General features: G+C 34.8%; 2 protein-coding genes and 1 non-coding gene across 4 annotated transcripts; 1 reads left to right on the forward strand and 2 right to left on the reverse strand.

The window, feature by feature from the left end:
• The first annotated feature begins 7,773 nt into the window (after positions 1 to 7,773).
• LOC114882865 (C-1-tetrahydrofolate synthase, cytoplasmic) lies at positions 7,774 to 14,088 on the forward strand. Of its 2 annotated transcripts, none has more exons than XM_029199991.2 (13): positions 7,774 to 7,807; positions 8,787 to 8,852; positions 9,304 to 9,639; positions 9,981 to 10,073; positions 10,823 to 10,964; positions 11,040 to 11,151; positions 11,380 to 11,945; positions 12,078 to 12,381; positions 12,443 to 12,660; positions 12,731 to 13,194; positions 13,253 to 13,505; positions 13,579 to 13,764; positions 13,843 to 14,088. In XM_029199991.2, the coding sequence occupies exons 1-13, from the start codon at positions 7,791 to 7,793 to the stop codon at positions 13,930 to 13,932; spliced, it is 2,847 nt and encodes a 948-aa protein (XP_029055824.2). In that variant the 5' UTR covers positions 7,774 to 7,790; the 3' UTR covers positions 13,933 to 14,088. The 2 variants fall into 2 exon arrangements, with proteins under 2 accessions (XP_029055824.2, XP_029055825.2); XM_029199992.2 differs by lacking the exon at positions 7,774 to 7,807 and adding an exon at positions 8,579 to 8,714.
• Positions 14,012 to 16,059, reverse strand: LOC114882867 (probable methyltransferase-like protein 15 homolog). The gene is made up of 2 exons (XM_029199996.2): positions 15,847 to 16,059; positions 14,012 to 15,553 (listed from the first exon to the last, which is right to left on the reverse strand). The coding sequence occupies exon 2, from the start codon at positions 15,267 to 15,269 to the stop codon at positions 14,127 to 14,129; it is 1,143 nt and encodes a 380-aa protein (XP_029055829.1). The 5' UTR covers positions 15,270 to 15,553; positions 15,847 to 16,059; the 3' UTR covers positions 14,012 to 14,126.
• A 425-nt stretch (positions 16,060 to 16,484) lies between these two features.
• Trnac-gca lies at positions 16,485 to 16,556 on the reverse strand. The gene has a single exon. It is a non-coding gene; the product is annotated as a tRNA-Cys (tRNA).
• Positions 16,557 to 16,566: the final 10 nt, after the last annotated feature.

Consider the following 16,566-nt stretch of genomic DNA (forward strand, 5'->3'; position numbering starts at 1 on the left):
GCATCATTGATGAAGACAAATAATAGATTTCCACAAACACTGACGGTACAATTATAGGATTTTCTAGGAAGCCAATTAAGCCGGACAGAGAGCGGCTTGTTTAGGATTTTCAGGACCACGCGGATTTGTGTGGTGTACATTAAGCACTAAACGTGCATCAGCTCGCGTCGAGGAGATCTCGTTAAATCTTGTAAATGTCTAACGATACAGACAGGAATTTTGGTAGCAAAGTAGGATATTCCATAGAGATTCCCTCTACCAATTCACAATAGATAAAAATAAAAACTATTAACCGATTAACCCCTGAACAGCAGAGTCTCGATTAAAGAACTGGAACTCTCTCCATGGTCCGCCATACGAGGGTTAATTCCTAAAGTTAAAAATATATCATCCTGAAGATAGTATTTCCATTACAATAAAGAAAAAGGAATATTTAATCAGTGGCCAGGAAGATGGCTATCGCATAAGCGCAAACCGTTCAAAGTGAGAAAAGCAAGCGCCATACGATAGCTACAAGGCAGCCTTAGCTGGTGTAGCGGTACTGCACCCCTAGGAACAAAGTTATATCGGCTCCTACTAGCATGGGATGAAAAGAGGGTGGGGGAGGGTGGAACGCCGTGGCCCGTTCCTGAGGGAGCGGCGAAGTTCGGTGATTACCTAGGACTCTCCTAGGAACCGAGAGTTTCGTACTTCGGCCGTATGCTGCCTTCAGCAACCTAACAGTCGAGCAAAGTAACTAAGGTTATTCGGAGATACGCAGGAAGGTGGATAAGGAAAGTTCCGGGGTGGGCCTAAGGGATGCACTGTCGATACCGTGAGCGTCTGCATCAAGATATTCTCAGTTGAACGATCGTACCCACGAGATTCCTGATTAGACGGCCCCGATCGTACCTTTAGACCTTGGTGCTTCAATGTTTCAAATTTTTATGTTTTTAATTAAAAATTCCAAGTATTTGGCATTTGGAATTTGGAATTTAAAATTTTAAAATTTAAAAATTTGAGAACCTTAAACTGTTAGAATCCCAAAATCTTAGAATGATAAAATTAAAAAATTTTTAAACTCTAGAACGATAAATGGGCAAATGCACAAAATTACTAAAATTAAATTAAACATTTAATTAAAGTTCAGCTAAACTTTCCACCAAACATAATTTCCTTTGTTATTTCGAACACTAAGATTATTTCAATAAAATTTCACCAAAGGAGCAGTATAACTACTATATCAAGTATAATATTAACCAGGTTCGTGTTAAACGGTCCCCGTTGACCGCAAACGAAAAAGACACGTAACTCTCGTGGGTCCAATTTCCCTGGACTTCAAAGGGTAGGAAATATCGTAAGGACAGGACGTCGTAATAACCATAATTCAATATGGCTGTTAAGATGGTAGGCACTTCGAGACGGTCTGGGTAGAGGAGTTCCACGAGGTAGGGAATGGGGGTGGCAAGACCTTCCTACTCGTTCTCTTCTGCATCCTCGATACAGATGCTATCTAAGAAGAGAATCTAGGGTGTACCATTGTTCTGTGTAGAGAAATCTCGATGCTTCAGCCCCGTTGCACCGATACTCCTTAAACTTTGGACAAACTTTGCCTCACCACCAAATCCTTGCTACAATGAAATATATGTAACTACGTATTGGACCATCGATCCTTTTCAATTGCTCGCAATTAACGCTTCTGTGAAAGTAATAAATGCAATGGAATGTTAAATTCCATTTATCCTTGAACGACCATGGTTGGGTTATTTGTGACCCAGACCTATGAAATATGTATTTACAACAGTATACTAACATGATTCGATATTTAAATTTTTCAAATGAAAGATGATCATATATTGAAAAATAATATTCGAGAAACACAAATGAAAAATTAAATTTGCAGCTAGAAAAGCTGATTGTGAAAAAAGAAATGAAGAAGAAAATTGCTTATGGAAAAGCAATTGCATACAACTTGATATACTCTTCAAAACAAATTTTCATGACGTGTATATCAATCAACGAATCCTCCACTTATGCTTCGTTAAACCTCGTCAAGTCTCTTTTATAATTCTTAATTCTTAATAAGTAGCCAATCTTTTCCCTTTTTTCTGAGGTAATCAATGTTCTACAGAATCCACTGCTTTCACTGTAATTTCGATGTGGAGATTGTAGGTAAAAAGAGAAAAATAAAATCATACAAATTGCACGTACTTTCTCTACACTCGTATTAAATCTAAATTTAGTTATTTACCGCAAAGCCAATTACCGGAGAAAACATGCAATTTACTTTTAAGAAATGTTTCCAGGAATAATACTTCATTACACATCAACTGCATCAATTTTTATGACATTTCATGAAAATGAATGATCGGAAGAGATTTGAATTGAAATTGTTATACACATAAATTAACGCAATTTGGACGATCAAGGGTGAACTTAAAATTTATGTTATCACAATAATTTTTAAAAATAATAAATCCTTATTCATTTCATAAGAAATTAATAACACAAATACCATTGAATTTTCTGCTAGACTTCTCTAAGACGAACCAACCACCCTTCCAACAAACCATCAAGGCTTCAGGACGATGGATTAGTACCCCCTTGAATATCTCTGGGCGGCCATATTTTTACGAATCATAGCAAACGGGGAGGGGGTGAAATCGTTTTGATCGCAGAGGAAACAAGATGCTGGACGAAGGGTGATGCTCGACTAGCGAGCAGAAATGGTGAGGGGTCACCCAATCAACCCCCAGCAAGCCACGTCTTACCCTCTCTACAAAGTTATCTTTCTTGTCCCTGCCCTGAACAGAGTTACAGCACCCTCGAAATTCCCAACTATTGACCGAACCACTCCAAACCATTGCTACGATCAATCGGCACTTGTGTTGCTAAGAAAGACACAACACAAATTTCATATTTCGATGAAATCAGTTTTAACCATCGGAATATGGACGAATATAGAGAAACTGATAATTGATACGAAAGAACGTAATCTATAAAATTCACAATGCTATAAAAGGAATACTACTTTCCAATACTCTTCAATTACTTTCCATTTCGAGCAATTTTAACGGAATGCTTTCGATTGCCAAACTATAGAATCTCTCCAGCTAATCAGCAAGAGTAGGTAAACTCGGATACGCTAATGCTAAACTCGTTTCAGAAGTCGAATGCAAAGTTATCTCGTATAAACTTCCGATACTTCTCACCTGGATGTATCAAATGCATTTTATTAATCTCGTTAAAGTTTAAAGCTTCCTTTTCTGTCGTACAAAATAAAGTTTTCCATCTATCTAAAACTTTATGTGTATTAAATGTATCTAATAGAAATCAGTTTCCTATTAAAATTAGGGAGATGAAATTGTGACAAACATAGACAGAACGTGTAATCATTTTCAAGAGTAAATCTTGATGACCAAGGAACGGTGATTCGTCGGACCGTCGATAATTCAGGCCTATCTACTAGCGTCTCTAATTTCCTTGATATTCCCATCGAAGGGTCCTTACGGTCGAGAAACCTAAGGATGCCAGAAATACCAATGTGAAGGCAGAGACGCCTTCCATGACAGGCCTGCAGGATGGAGTTGTATTAATTTCATATCCCTTCCGTCGTCTAACACCAAGGCTACACGTTCAATCGTCTATTTATTGCCAACATATCCAATCTCGGAGCCGTCTCCACGTGGTATCGCCTAGATACGAAGGAGTGGCAACTGGCTATTAATTTTGATTAGTCTCTTCTAAGGACCCTTGATTGGAAACAGCGCTATCATCTACACCTCTATCCTGACATGATGAAAGTATCGAATAAAATTGCAAATTTATAGTAAATTAAATTTTGAAAATATTATATTTAATAATATAATATTGCTATGTTTAAAAATTATAAATTTAATACATATAAAAATAAAATTTTTAGAATAAAGATTTGCAAATTTATATCAATAAAATAAGATTCGCAAAACTTGTTGTTAGAAATGAAAATAGAGTCGAGATAAACTGAATTTTTAGTGGACACTGGATTATGGAACGTCGATAGAAAAGTACAATTACGTGGCTTGTTACGGGAACCGAAATTTCGTCATGTTCAGTCGGATAGCGCAATATAAATGTAAATGTAAATGTTTATAGAGGTGGAGGGTAAGGGTGCACTAAATGTAGAGTGCAGTAATGGTAGGTTTACGACCGCGGTAGTTTACAAGTGGCTCGCGAAGTCACTTGATTCATCGGGTAATTTATGTCTTTCACGCTTTGCATTTTAAGTGAAGTCTAAACGCTATCTTAGTTGTGATTTATTCGGACAGAATTATCATTTTCTGCATCTCGAATGGTAATCAGATATTTTTCGATATTTCCTTTCTATAAATTTTTGTATACTTACCCCTTGATTCGGTACTGGATAATATACACTTGGATTATAAATAACTAATAGAAATTTTCTTAACGATATATAATAAATAAATATATCTATCTAAAAAATAAACAAAATCTTTGTCCGGCTCAAATTGACCCGAACAGTGCATAAGAGTCCATAAAGACTGGATGGGGTGCCTTATAATTTTCTTGACTAATATTTAAAAAATTGAAGGTAGAATTTGTTAGAAAACAAGATAGACGATCGTCAAAGACGTTTAGCAAATAAAATCCAGATGTTAAACGCGACCTATTAACGAAATCGAGTCGGTTCCCTGACTGTAGTCGTGGATGCACTCCTAGCTGAACCGCGTAAAGGAATTTGCGGTCCAAGTTGCTTTGCTATCCGAGATGGAGAAATCTTCCACCCTATAGCACCCAATCCAGCCCCTTTCCTTCGGCCTCTCCCTCCCGCCCTATGCCCGTTTACTTCAGCCCTGATCATCCGTGGTCCCAGTCACCCCAAGGCTAGTTCCTCGGTACAACCCTTAAGCTTAACTATCCGCAGAAGTTGGAATCTGTACGTACCTATTCCACGACTGGAGCTACAAACTCACCCCTCTAACAGAGCAGCACCCTTCGCTCGGACTTGAACGCTCCACCATACCGGTTTCAGCTGTATTACTATTACGAGAAGGGGAGGATGATAGGAGGATGGTCCAGGCAGGATTCGAAGAGGTAGAATCTGAAAAGAAAAATCAGTTAGATAACTGAAAGGGACAGTCAACATTAATGGGTTCATGGAAGTTTTGAATAAGCTGAAAATTACGCTGCATTACATAATCTGAAAAGTAATGTAATATGAATAAAGTATCGAAATTGTGGTAAATATTAAAGAAAAAATATTGCAAGAAAATTTAAATCAATTAATAAATATATTTATATATCGAGAGGTTCACAGGGTTGGCAGAAATCTATATCATGGGAAAATTATGGATGCCAATTGCTACGTCGATCCAGCAATTTCACGGAGACCGCCAATTTCCACGTGATCTTCGTACCCGCTTCTGTTGGTCTAATATTAATTAACCTTAGGCTAAGACCCGCGAGATTTGAGACTTGTGCGAGCGCAAGTCCTTCGGGAGGTGTATTGAAAGTGTACTTAAACAGTTAGCGATCCGAACGTTTACGGGCATTCAAGTTCTACCAAACGATGAAGTGAACAAGTTTTACTAACTTGTAAGTACGGAATCACTTTATGAATAAAGTGATGAAATAACACTTATATTATATTAATTTAAATCTTAAATTTTAACGAATATAACGACGTAAATTCTTTATTAATATTCTTAATACAAAATGATTGGGTGCCAGTTAATTCTAATGTTGAATTTTTTGAAAATATCCATCTAATAGGGTATGGAAAATCATATCTATTATGATTAATAGCTTTTTGTACATCCTTTACCAGAACCTCAAACACGTGACCATGAATAGCGTTCCTTTGTAGGACTTACGCCCTCCTGAGGACTCAGAAAGCCACCCTGAAGAAGGATCTTGGTTAATCTTACTAATCTTCGCCGTTTGCTCCGGCCTCGAACGGTGAAACGGCGTAATGGTTAGTCGAAAACCATGGCCTAACGATATTACAGATCCCCAATCAACGTGACGGCCGAATAAAGGACGTACAACATGCTATGGTTAATTTCATTGAGCTGTTTCAAGATAACCTACAATCCTTTTAGACTTTCACGTTTTTCTTTTTCATAGCAATCTTAAGACACTGCACGTGACCTTCTTCGATTCAGCAAGTCGATATTGCAAATGCCAAAGGACATATATCCTTTGAAGAATAGAATTATTATTTTTTTTACTTTAAATTAATAATACTCTGTGCAAGCTTAAGAATGCTCTGTTCCCAAAGGATTAAAATAATCAGAGACAGTTAATTTGGATTACTTAAAATTAATTAACAATAATTAAGAGTAGGAGTTTTAAGAGAAGCAAAACAGAATCTAATGTTCTTACCTCCTTGTATCGAAGAGAATGTTTATTCGTTAACCATACGGATGTTTCCGTGGGACAATTAATTGGCGTGACATCAAGGAGCTTAGAATTAGTTTTTGCTTAGTTTTCGTCCTGGTCTACAGTAAATTAAATGGGTTTATCGACTCGCGGGTTCTGAAGCATGGAACAGAATGAGGGAAGCAAGCTGTTTTTGTAGAGTTCCCTGCAAACTTCCCGAGAATACTACAGTTCGAGCAATTCGCGAAGCTCAATATAAACAACTTTCAACCTTCACGAATTTCCTTAATGGAACACCAACCTGAGCCTTTTAAATACGTCTCAATAATATATCCTCTCTTACGAATTTTAGTATTACATAATTAAATATTTCTACATTTCAATCTTTATTAAACAAAATTATAAACCAATAAAGCTGCATATTATTTAAGTAATTTATCAAAATAGGTTATGACTTATGAATGAGAGCATATAAATGCTTACCAAATTCGATATCACTAATAAAGTATTAAAGTATTAAATATTTAATCAGAATACTTCGTAAGAGAGATTATGAAGATATTGTTTATCTAATCAAAACAGAGGATTTCTGAATTATTTCAAATAATTTATTTACGATATTCTAAATATAATAAATGATTTGCACATATCTCGATCATTTACCGTACACGAATGCAGTGATACAAGGTGTTCGATTAGGGATGGACTTTCTAGAGAATGATAGTTGGGATGATTCCGATCAACTTTTTCCTTTATCAAAATGCTCGTTAAGGCTTAGTTTAAGAATTATTAATTAAAAACAACGACCAATCAGAGCGTGCATAGGACGAGGACTGAACCGCGGAAGTGTTGGGTACGAGAACCGCGCTCGACTGTGGTCGCGATCAAACTACTCGGCATCGTGGCGATAACATAAATAATAAACATATGTTTACGATCTTCATAGCCAACACTGCTGCGACTGAGCCCGTCCGTTATGCGTAATTTGTCATTAATAATTCAAAAACTAAACCTTAACAAGCATTTTGATAAAGGAAAAAGTTGTTCAGAATCAACCCAACTACCACCCTCTTAAAGGATGTCCCCCGTTGTCGAACACCCTGTATATAAATTGAATATATTTTTATATTAATACGAATGTATTAATAAATAATTAATACTTTATTCGAATTAGTATTAGGATGAATGATTTTTAGGAGAATTAAAAGCCTTTTTAAAAAAGAAATAGTTTTTGTCCAGAATCATCACAAGACAATTCGTGAGAAAAATAATACATCTCGTAATATGTTAAAGTTTATCAAGAATTTCGTCACATAAAAAGTTGATAAGCACCCTCCTTGTTTTCTAATATTTTCTGGACCCCCACGAAGACTATCTCTGTCAATAAACTGTTAGTATTCAAAGAATCGTCGTATCGGTTTATTGTACAGATGCTGCAAACTTTTAAGTAAGAACAATGTTCAATGAAAATTTTCATATTCTTAATATTTATTTTTCATACCTATTTGCAATTCTACGTTTGTTTTCATTTTCAAAGTGTAATTGGTGTTAGATAGCATAGATAATAATAAAATAAAAGTCACGAATATGGGACGGTGACCATCAAAGTGTTAATAATTATTATAATGTGCCGTCCTGCACATGGTCATTTCCACTGATGCTCTCAATCTAATAGTATACTAGATATGATTATTCCTAGTGCTATGATCAACATATTATGCATAATGTATCCTACTTTCTAACTGAGGAATTGAAATGGTAAACAAGGTAAAAAATTTTCGATAGAAAAAAGTGCGTGTCTGCAGATATGAAATTAAATAAATTTATTTATTTGTAAATCTTTCAATATCCCCCTGAGATTTTTCTATATGAATATTATATTAGCGCTTGATAATTACCCATTTTGACATTTACCATTTTAGCTATATTTTATAGTAGCCCTAACAATCAAAATAAATTTAATAAAAATTATTCCATAACATAACATTTTCCATCAAATTCATATTAATTTCTTATTTTTTAGCACTTGCCATTATCGTTTACCATTTTAATTCTTAATTGCATAGAAATCTGTATGAGAACCATTGAGATACTTGAATGTAAAATGAACAAAAAACTCATAAAAATAAGAATACATGCAACGTTTGCTTGGTAGTTCTCATACACTTCTACTGGAATCTGTGGCCATTTAAATGAAGGAGTGATGTTCGAATGTGTGAAAGACTTAAACACGTTATCGCTGTAAACACACATCTACATATTCTGAACTGATCCGATGAACTGAGCCGATCCCCTACTCTAAAACGATCCATTCGACTATCATCGGTCTTACGATAAATTACGCTTCTGAATTCGTGTGTATCATAGTGGTGATTATTTGAAAGAGTTCGACGGGAACAGGACGGTAATTTCTTTTGTATTTATAGATTTCTCCATAGAGTTATGTCGACGGACGTACGAGGAGTTGTGTTGTCCGGTACCGAACTGGCAAAGTAAGTCAAATTATTTTTAATTATAACAAGAACACTTTGACACAGTTATCGTTTAAAATCAAATCTTTCAGACTACTTAAGATACAGTTCCTAAACATTTAATTAATAATTTCACTAAATACCTCCACATGTTGCACATTTGAAAATAGTTAATTGTACGCAAGTCAAAATTCAAACTGATATTTCGATTATTGAACGTCGCATAGAGGTCGATAGTGTTTATTGCACTAGCCATCGATTTCAAAATTGCATAAAGACATGCATGTATGTTTCTAGATACATACTTTGAAACCTTAACCTAATCTAGAAAAACGGGCTCTATTCCTTTATGTGAGGTTATGATTTTAGTCTGTAAGTTGTGTAACCGGAAAGAACTGTTTATTGCCGCCATAGCCCGCCAAATTTAAATATTCGAAAGAATATAGATAGAATCTGTTCCGATTTTTTTCAGGGAAATTCGTGAAAGATTAAAAGAAGATGTGGCAGTTCTACGACAAAAATTACCGAATTTCGTACCCGGCTTAGCAATCGTCCAAGTTGGCGGCAGAGAAGATTCAAATGTTTATATAAGGATGAAGATAAAAGCGGCGAGCGATATAGGAATCGCTGCGGAACACGTCAAATTACCAAACACAACTACGGAAATCGAATTAATAAATAAAGTAAACAATTTGAACAATGATCCAAACGTACATGGAATTATTGTACAAATGCCTCTTGATAGTGTTAACAAAATTGATTCTAATTTGATTACCGATTTAGTATTGCCTGAAAAAGATGTAGACGGGTAAGTAATAAATGTGTAAATATATTATTGAAGATAATGAAGTAATTCAAATTGTTTACAACCGAAAGCATTTTGCAAAAATATGTTACGCAAGCACACATAACATCAATATGTTACAGAAGAAAGTTTAAAGTGTTGATATGCTGACCTTTGACGTAAAATATTATGAATTAGTTGATAACACCATCGTTGTCTTTAAGTATATGCACTCTTGATAATAATTCCTTGCTTGCATCCCGTTAAAAAATATTTGTATATTTTTATTAGAAAACTAAAAATCTTCAATGACAAATAAATAATTAAATTTTTTTAAATTCTTTAATCGAATTTTATGCTTTCAGATTAAATACTATCAATGAGGGGAGAGTAGCCATCGGGGATATGTCAGGATTTTTACCATGCACTCCAAATGGGTGCATTGAACTTATTAAAAGGTATGTTAAATGCCATTTTACTTATTTCGAATTTTTTCAAAAAATCCTCAAAATAAATGCATAAAATTCGGAATACTAAAACTGAAAGATTTGAAACGTTGCTATATAGAAAGTTTACTAAACAGGGCTATCTTGCGATGAAGCACAAAAGTATTCAAACGCATGAGTTAGTTTTTGATTAGTTAGTTTGACAGCCTTTAGCATTAATTACATGTCTTACGATAAGTCGACGTATTTAATTGTAAGGATTTTTTTCTCATTTTACGTATATACATTCTCGAGACTAGCATTCTACTTCAGTTGCACTATTATTTTATAAATACGCATGCAACGCATATTATTTAATAACAGCTTAGAAAACAAACAACAATAATTGCCTAGTTATCTTCATGATCTACTATAATAGATACAGTGGTACCTCAGTATACATCTGCTTTGGAATACGTCCAATTCGGAATACGTCCTGTTTGGACGTGACAAATTTTGCTCGGTATACTACTTCTGTTCGGTATACGACATAAATTTTTTGTGCGATTTTTGCATCATTCTAAAATAATTATCTCAGAAGAAAAATTAAATTAATAATCAATTATATTCGGAGTTGATGTATTATTAACTGACTGATCGTACAAGTAAGGATATCATATAACAAGATACGTTTGGTATGCGTCCTATTCGGTATAAGTCCAAACATCAAGAACTGATTAAAGTCGTATAACGAAGTATCACATTACATTAATATTTATCAGGAGTGGAGTACCGATTGCCGGTGCACAAGCAGTAGTTCTAGGTAGAAGCAAAATCGTCGGCACACCTGTATCTGAACTACTAAAGTGGTACAATGCTACAGTAACCGTGTGCCATTCAAAAACAAAGAACCTTCCACAAATTGTACGTAAATATTAAATACTATACTCCTTAAAGATTTTTAACTATATTCTGTGTTAACTGTTTATTTTGATTAAGGTTTCTCAAGCTGACATCTTAGTGGTTGGCATTGGCCAGCCCTTGATGGTCAAGGGAAGTTGGATCAAACCAGGTGCAGTCGTAATCGATTGTGGGATTAATTCCATACCAGGTACTTGGATATAATTTCATGATATATCTTCATTAATGCGACCTTTAACACCTAACATTGTGCAATACAATTATTGCACTTTCTATTGAAACTGATATTAGAGAAAAACATGAACGAATTATCAAAGCTAGCTGTTTTCATTCAATTGAGATTATAAAAGAATAGTGGGTTTTTTAAATAAATGAATATAACAAAAATAGTGATATTACAATCTAAATACTCTTTCAGATCCCACGAAGAAAAGTGGGCAACATTTAGTAGGCGACGTGGACTACAAAGAAGCTGTGAAAGTAGCTTCTTATATCACTCCAGTACCTGGAGGCGTTGGTCCGATGACCGTGGCCATGTTAATGAAGAACACAGTAGTATCAGCTCAAAGAGCAGCTAATAAATTGTTGAACGTCGAATGGAAACTCAGAGTCTTAAAAATCAATCCGCAAAAGCCTGTGCCCAGTGATATAGCTATTTCAAGGAGCCAAGAACCAAAACCGATTACAACGTTAGCAGAAGAAATTGGATTGTTCCCTAACGAGATCAGTCCTTATGGAAGTAAAAAGGGAAAGATCAGCTTGAACGTTCTAAAACGACTGAAAAACCAGCCAAATGGAAAACTCGTGGTTGTTGCTGGTATCACTCCAACACCTTTCGGTGAAGGCAAGAGTACCACGTCAGTAGGTTTAGTACAAGCGTTAACTGCACATAAAGGAAAGAACTCGGTTGTGACTTTGAGACAACCCAGTCAAGGACCCACTTTTGGGGTCAAAGGAGGAGCTGCAGGTGGAGGATACTCCCAAGTACGTTTTTTTTTAAAATTAAAGATTTTTATTTATGAAGACAGAAAATTCCGTGTTAGGCTTTTCCTAAACTCTCCTAAAATTAAAAGTAAATTACTGACGCTAAAAGTATAATCCAAACATTACTTTCAGGTAATTCCTATGGAAGAATTCAATTTGCACTTAACAGGTGATATCCACGCCATAACAGCAGCCAATAACTTGTTGGCAGCACAAATCGATGCCAGATATTTCCACGAATCTACTCAGACCGATGGAGCACTTTACGACCGACTTGTACCGACTGTTAAAGGCGAGAGGAAATTCTCGAAAATTCAATTGAGACGCTTGCAAAAGCTTGATATCATAAAGAGTGACCCCAATAGCCTAACAGAAGAGGAAAAAAGAAAATTCGCAAGATTAGACATAGATCCTGAAAATATCACATGGACTCGAGGTATAGTAAACTATAATTATATATCAAATTTCATGCAATATATAAAATATGTTTGTTTTAGTGGTCGACATAAACGATCGATTTCTACGTAAAATCACCATCGGTCAAAGTCCGACTGAGAAGGGTAAAACGAGGGAAACATCATTCCGCATTTCTGTCGGTTCTGAAATAATGGCAGTACTTGCATTATCTACCACTGTTGATGATATGAAGCAAAGATTGGGCAACATAGTAGTTGCTTTCAACAAAAATGGGGAACCCTTAACTGCCGAAGACTTTGTTAGTATATTTATATATAACAAAGAATATTAAAAATTTTATGTAATTGTTAAAATATGTATATGTATAGGGTATGACTGGAGCGATGGCAATATTATTGAAAGATGCCATTGAACCAACTCTTATGCAAACCTTGGAAGGAACACCGGTAATGGTCCACGCTGGACCATTTGCAAATATAGCGCATGGTTGTTCTTCCATTATAGCAGATGCTATGGCGTTAAAATTAGTTGGAAAAGAAGGTATCGTAGTAACCGAAGCAGGATTTGGTTCTGACATCGGTATGGAGAAATTCTTTGATATTAAATGCCGAACTTCTGGTCATGTACCGAATGCTGTTGTACTGGTTGCAACAATTAGAGCACTGAAAATGCATGGTGGTGGACCTACGGTAACGACTGGTGCTGCATTGAAAAAAGAGTATCTGAAAGAGAATCTTGATTTAGTTAAGAAAGGGCTTCCAAACCTTCAGAAGCATATCAGTAATGGAATTAAATTTGGCGTGCCTGTTATTGTTGCCATTAACGTTCATGCGTAAGTTTCACCGAAAAAAAATTTAAAGCAAAATTAATTACACGAAATTTAATTTCAGTACCGATACAAAAGCAGAATTAGAATTAGTTAAACAAGCAGCAATAGATAGCGGTGCAGCAGATGCAGTTATATGCAATTACTGGGCAGAAGGCGGTGCTGGCGCTGTGCAACTTGCAGATGCAGTTATAGCTGCAACAAAAAAACCTAGTAATTTCAAAGTATTATACGATCTTGATCTTAGTATTGAAGAAAAAATTAATATTATTGCTAAGGAAATATACGGAGCTGGAAAAGTTGTTCTGGCGGATAAAGTAAGTGTTAAATAATTGTTTAATTAAAAAGAAAATTTCAAAAACATTCTTTATCTATATGTAATAAATATAGGTTCAGCAAAAAATCAAAAAGTATAATGAATTGGGATACGATAAATTGCCACTGTGTATGGCAAAAACATCAAACTCATTAACAGGCGATCCGTCGATTAAAGGCGCACCTACGGGTTTCACACTCGATATTACAGATATATTTGTATCCGTTGGAGCTGGTTTTGTAGTACCTATGGTAGGAGAAGTAAGTAAATAAAATTATAAAAATTCTTACTTTTACTAATATAATTTAAAATTATAATAACAATATTTTTTGTCTCAGATAATGATGATGCCAGGTCTTTCTACAAGGCCAAGTATTTACGACATGGACTGGAATAGCGAAACAGATGAAATAGAAGGATTATTTTAGAAACATATTCCCAACATTTCAAACATTCCCGTATCAATATATCCTTTTCAGTTGAAACATGCAATGCTATTTAATACAGTTTTGTTTAATTGGAATATTTTATTTTTGTTATACATGATATATGTTACATACAATAAACCATTAGATATTCAAAGATTTTATTTACATTTCTAACTTTGAAAATCATAATGATTCTACACTACTTTGGTTGCTGCCCTAAATTTTGCGGAACGTGATCTTGGATTTATATCTACTTCTTCTGGAGTAGGTGTTATTACATGTTTATGCAACATTTTCCAAGGTGATTTATTAAGAGACTCCATTTCTAATGAATCATAAGATTTACCATAATTTACAAATTGTAATGGTAATTTATTAGCTACATTCTCCTGTATGTTTCCAGTAATATGCCTTTTAATTATTGTGTCCTCCAAAGAATGAAAAGAAATTGTTATCAAGCGACCATTAACTTTCAAATATGATCCAGCAACAATAATACCATAGTTAATTTCATTTAATTCGTTGTTTACAAAAATTCGAAGTGCCTGAAACGTTTTTGTAGCACAATGAGCAAATCTACCCAATTGGTCGTGTCTTCCTTGAAATGTAACAGACTCAATAAGTTGAGCTAATTCATGAGTAGTTTTTAAACTTCTAAAGGCAAATCGAGCGTTAATAATAGCTGCTGCAATTTTTTTGGCCTGCTTCTCTTCACCATAAGTTCTCAAGATCTGGACTAAATCTTTCTCTGTTATTTTTTCTAAAACTTCAGCTACTGTAGGTTCTGTAGGACACCTAAAACCATCCATTCTCATATCCAAAGGTCCATCTTTTGCCAAAGAAAATCCTCTTTCAGCAACATCAAATTGCATGGATGAACATCCAAAATCAAATAAAAACCCATCTATGCTATTTGTCTTTACTTTATGTTCGCAAAGCAACTGTGGCAATTCAGAGAATCTTCCCAACAAAGGTATTACTTGTCCAGGATATTTTTGAGATAACTCTTGTGCAAATTCGTGTGCAACAGGATCTCTATCTAATGCAAATATTTTTACCTCGGGCGACGATTCCAGTATTCTGGTAGAGTGCCCTCCAGAACCAAATGTCATATCAACGTATGTTTTACCCAAAGATGGTTCTAAATATTGTAATACCTCTTCAACCATAACCGGTATGTGTGGTACATTTTCTATATTTTCATCACATTTATTTGTCTTCTGGCTATATTTTTTAATATCTTTCCAATGTATTGTCTCATACTGTTTTTTAAGTAAGAAGTGTATGTTTCTTTGGGCAAAGCTGAAGTATGTATCACTGAGCAGCTTTCTTAGCATTATAGTACTTTGCAATCTTTGAACATGCACGTGTAAAAATTCCTTTACTTCTCTCTTCAAAATATTCTAGCATTTCTGGTCTAAGTGCCAGATTACATTGGTCTTTTGTTAACCCACTAGCAGTACTTGAATGACTTCGAGCATACATTTGACCATAATGATTAGAGCAAATTCTCTTCAAGCTCATATAATAACGATCGCATAATTCACGATCCACATGAGTGGTTGCTTCACCTCTTGTAAATGCAATTTTTAATTGATCACGAATATGTTGACCTAGATCGCTAAAATAAATACAAACCGTATTTAAATTTCGTACAATAATCAATAGTAAACTGCTTAGACTTAGATACCATATCATTATTATAACATAATGTAAAATATATGCTTTATATTAAATGGTAATAAGCATGTAAATAAAATTTAAGCCGATGATTCTAACCTCAACAAAAGATTCAAACAAAGGTCCTAACCTAAACGAAAACTTAAGAACATTATTATGATGACAACCATATACAGAATAAAATTTTGAGCGAGCATAGAGGAAAATGAAATTTCTTAAATTACATCAAATTACCTCGCAGCTTTTGATTTATCCAGTGGCCAAGATTCTAACAATTTCATATAATTTCTGTATGTACCCATTATTACAGTTAATCATGGGAGGATACCCACACGATAAAAGATGGCCATTATATGTATAAAACATAGTACGATAGCAGTGATGAATAGAAAGTTCGGATTTTACTTGTCGCAACCAAAGAGAATCGTTTCCACTCTAGCTTGCTTTGGCCAGCTAATAATAGAATTATTAGGCGAACTTAGCAATTAACAAAATAGAAAATTCCTTTTTCGGCAAAATAAGTGCCATTTTACGATACTTTTAAAATCATGCGAAAGAATGCTGTCCACTAGATGACGTTGTCAAATTTTTAAAAATTGACAACGAAAGGAAAAATCATTAATAACTTTTTTTTGACGAATAATTACAGGAAGTTCAAAAAATCTATACTAAAAGAAAGCTAAGATGCTATTTTTTATTCTTTAATCGTTGAAGGACGGAAATCGATCACCGGGAAGTAGAGAACTATGAAAGTTCCCCAGCTCAGTTAAGCGGAGATAGAGCAATCGATTTTAAAATTTAGCTGGTAACTCTTTCTCATTACAACAGAAAAAGAAATTAAAAAATGGAATAAGGACAAAAGTAAAGATCTTAGGGGGCACCCGGGTTTGAACCGGGGACCTCTCGATCTGCAGTCGAATGCTCTACCACTGAGCTATACCCCCAGTTGTAAAG

Source organism: Osmia bicornis, chromosome 15 (assembly GCF_907164935.1).
Source record: "Osmia bicornis bicornis chromosome 15, iOsmBic2.1, whole genome shotgun sequence".
In the NCBI taxonomy this organism is placed as follows: Eukaryota; Metazoa; Arthropoda; class Insecta; order Hymenoptera; family Megachilidae; genus Osmia; species Osmia bicornis.

What these genes read in the sequence shown, in the direction of transcription:
- LOC114882865 (XM_029199991.2), top strand. An exon ending in CAAAGAACCTTCCACAAATT is followed by an intron (nt 10,965 to 11,039) that starts GTACGTAAATAT and finishes ATTTTGATTAAG; the next exon opens with GTTTCTCAAGCTGACATCTT. An exon ending in CAGGTGGAGGATACTCCCAA is followed by an intron (nt 11,946 to 12,077) that starts GTACGTTTTTTT and finishes CATTACTTTCAG; the next exon opens with GTAATTCCTATGGAAGAATT.
- LOC114882867 (XM_029199996.2), bottom strand. Translation starts at nt 15,269, where the DNA reads ATGCTAAGAAAGCTGCTCAGTGATACATACTTCAGCTTTGCCCAAAGA.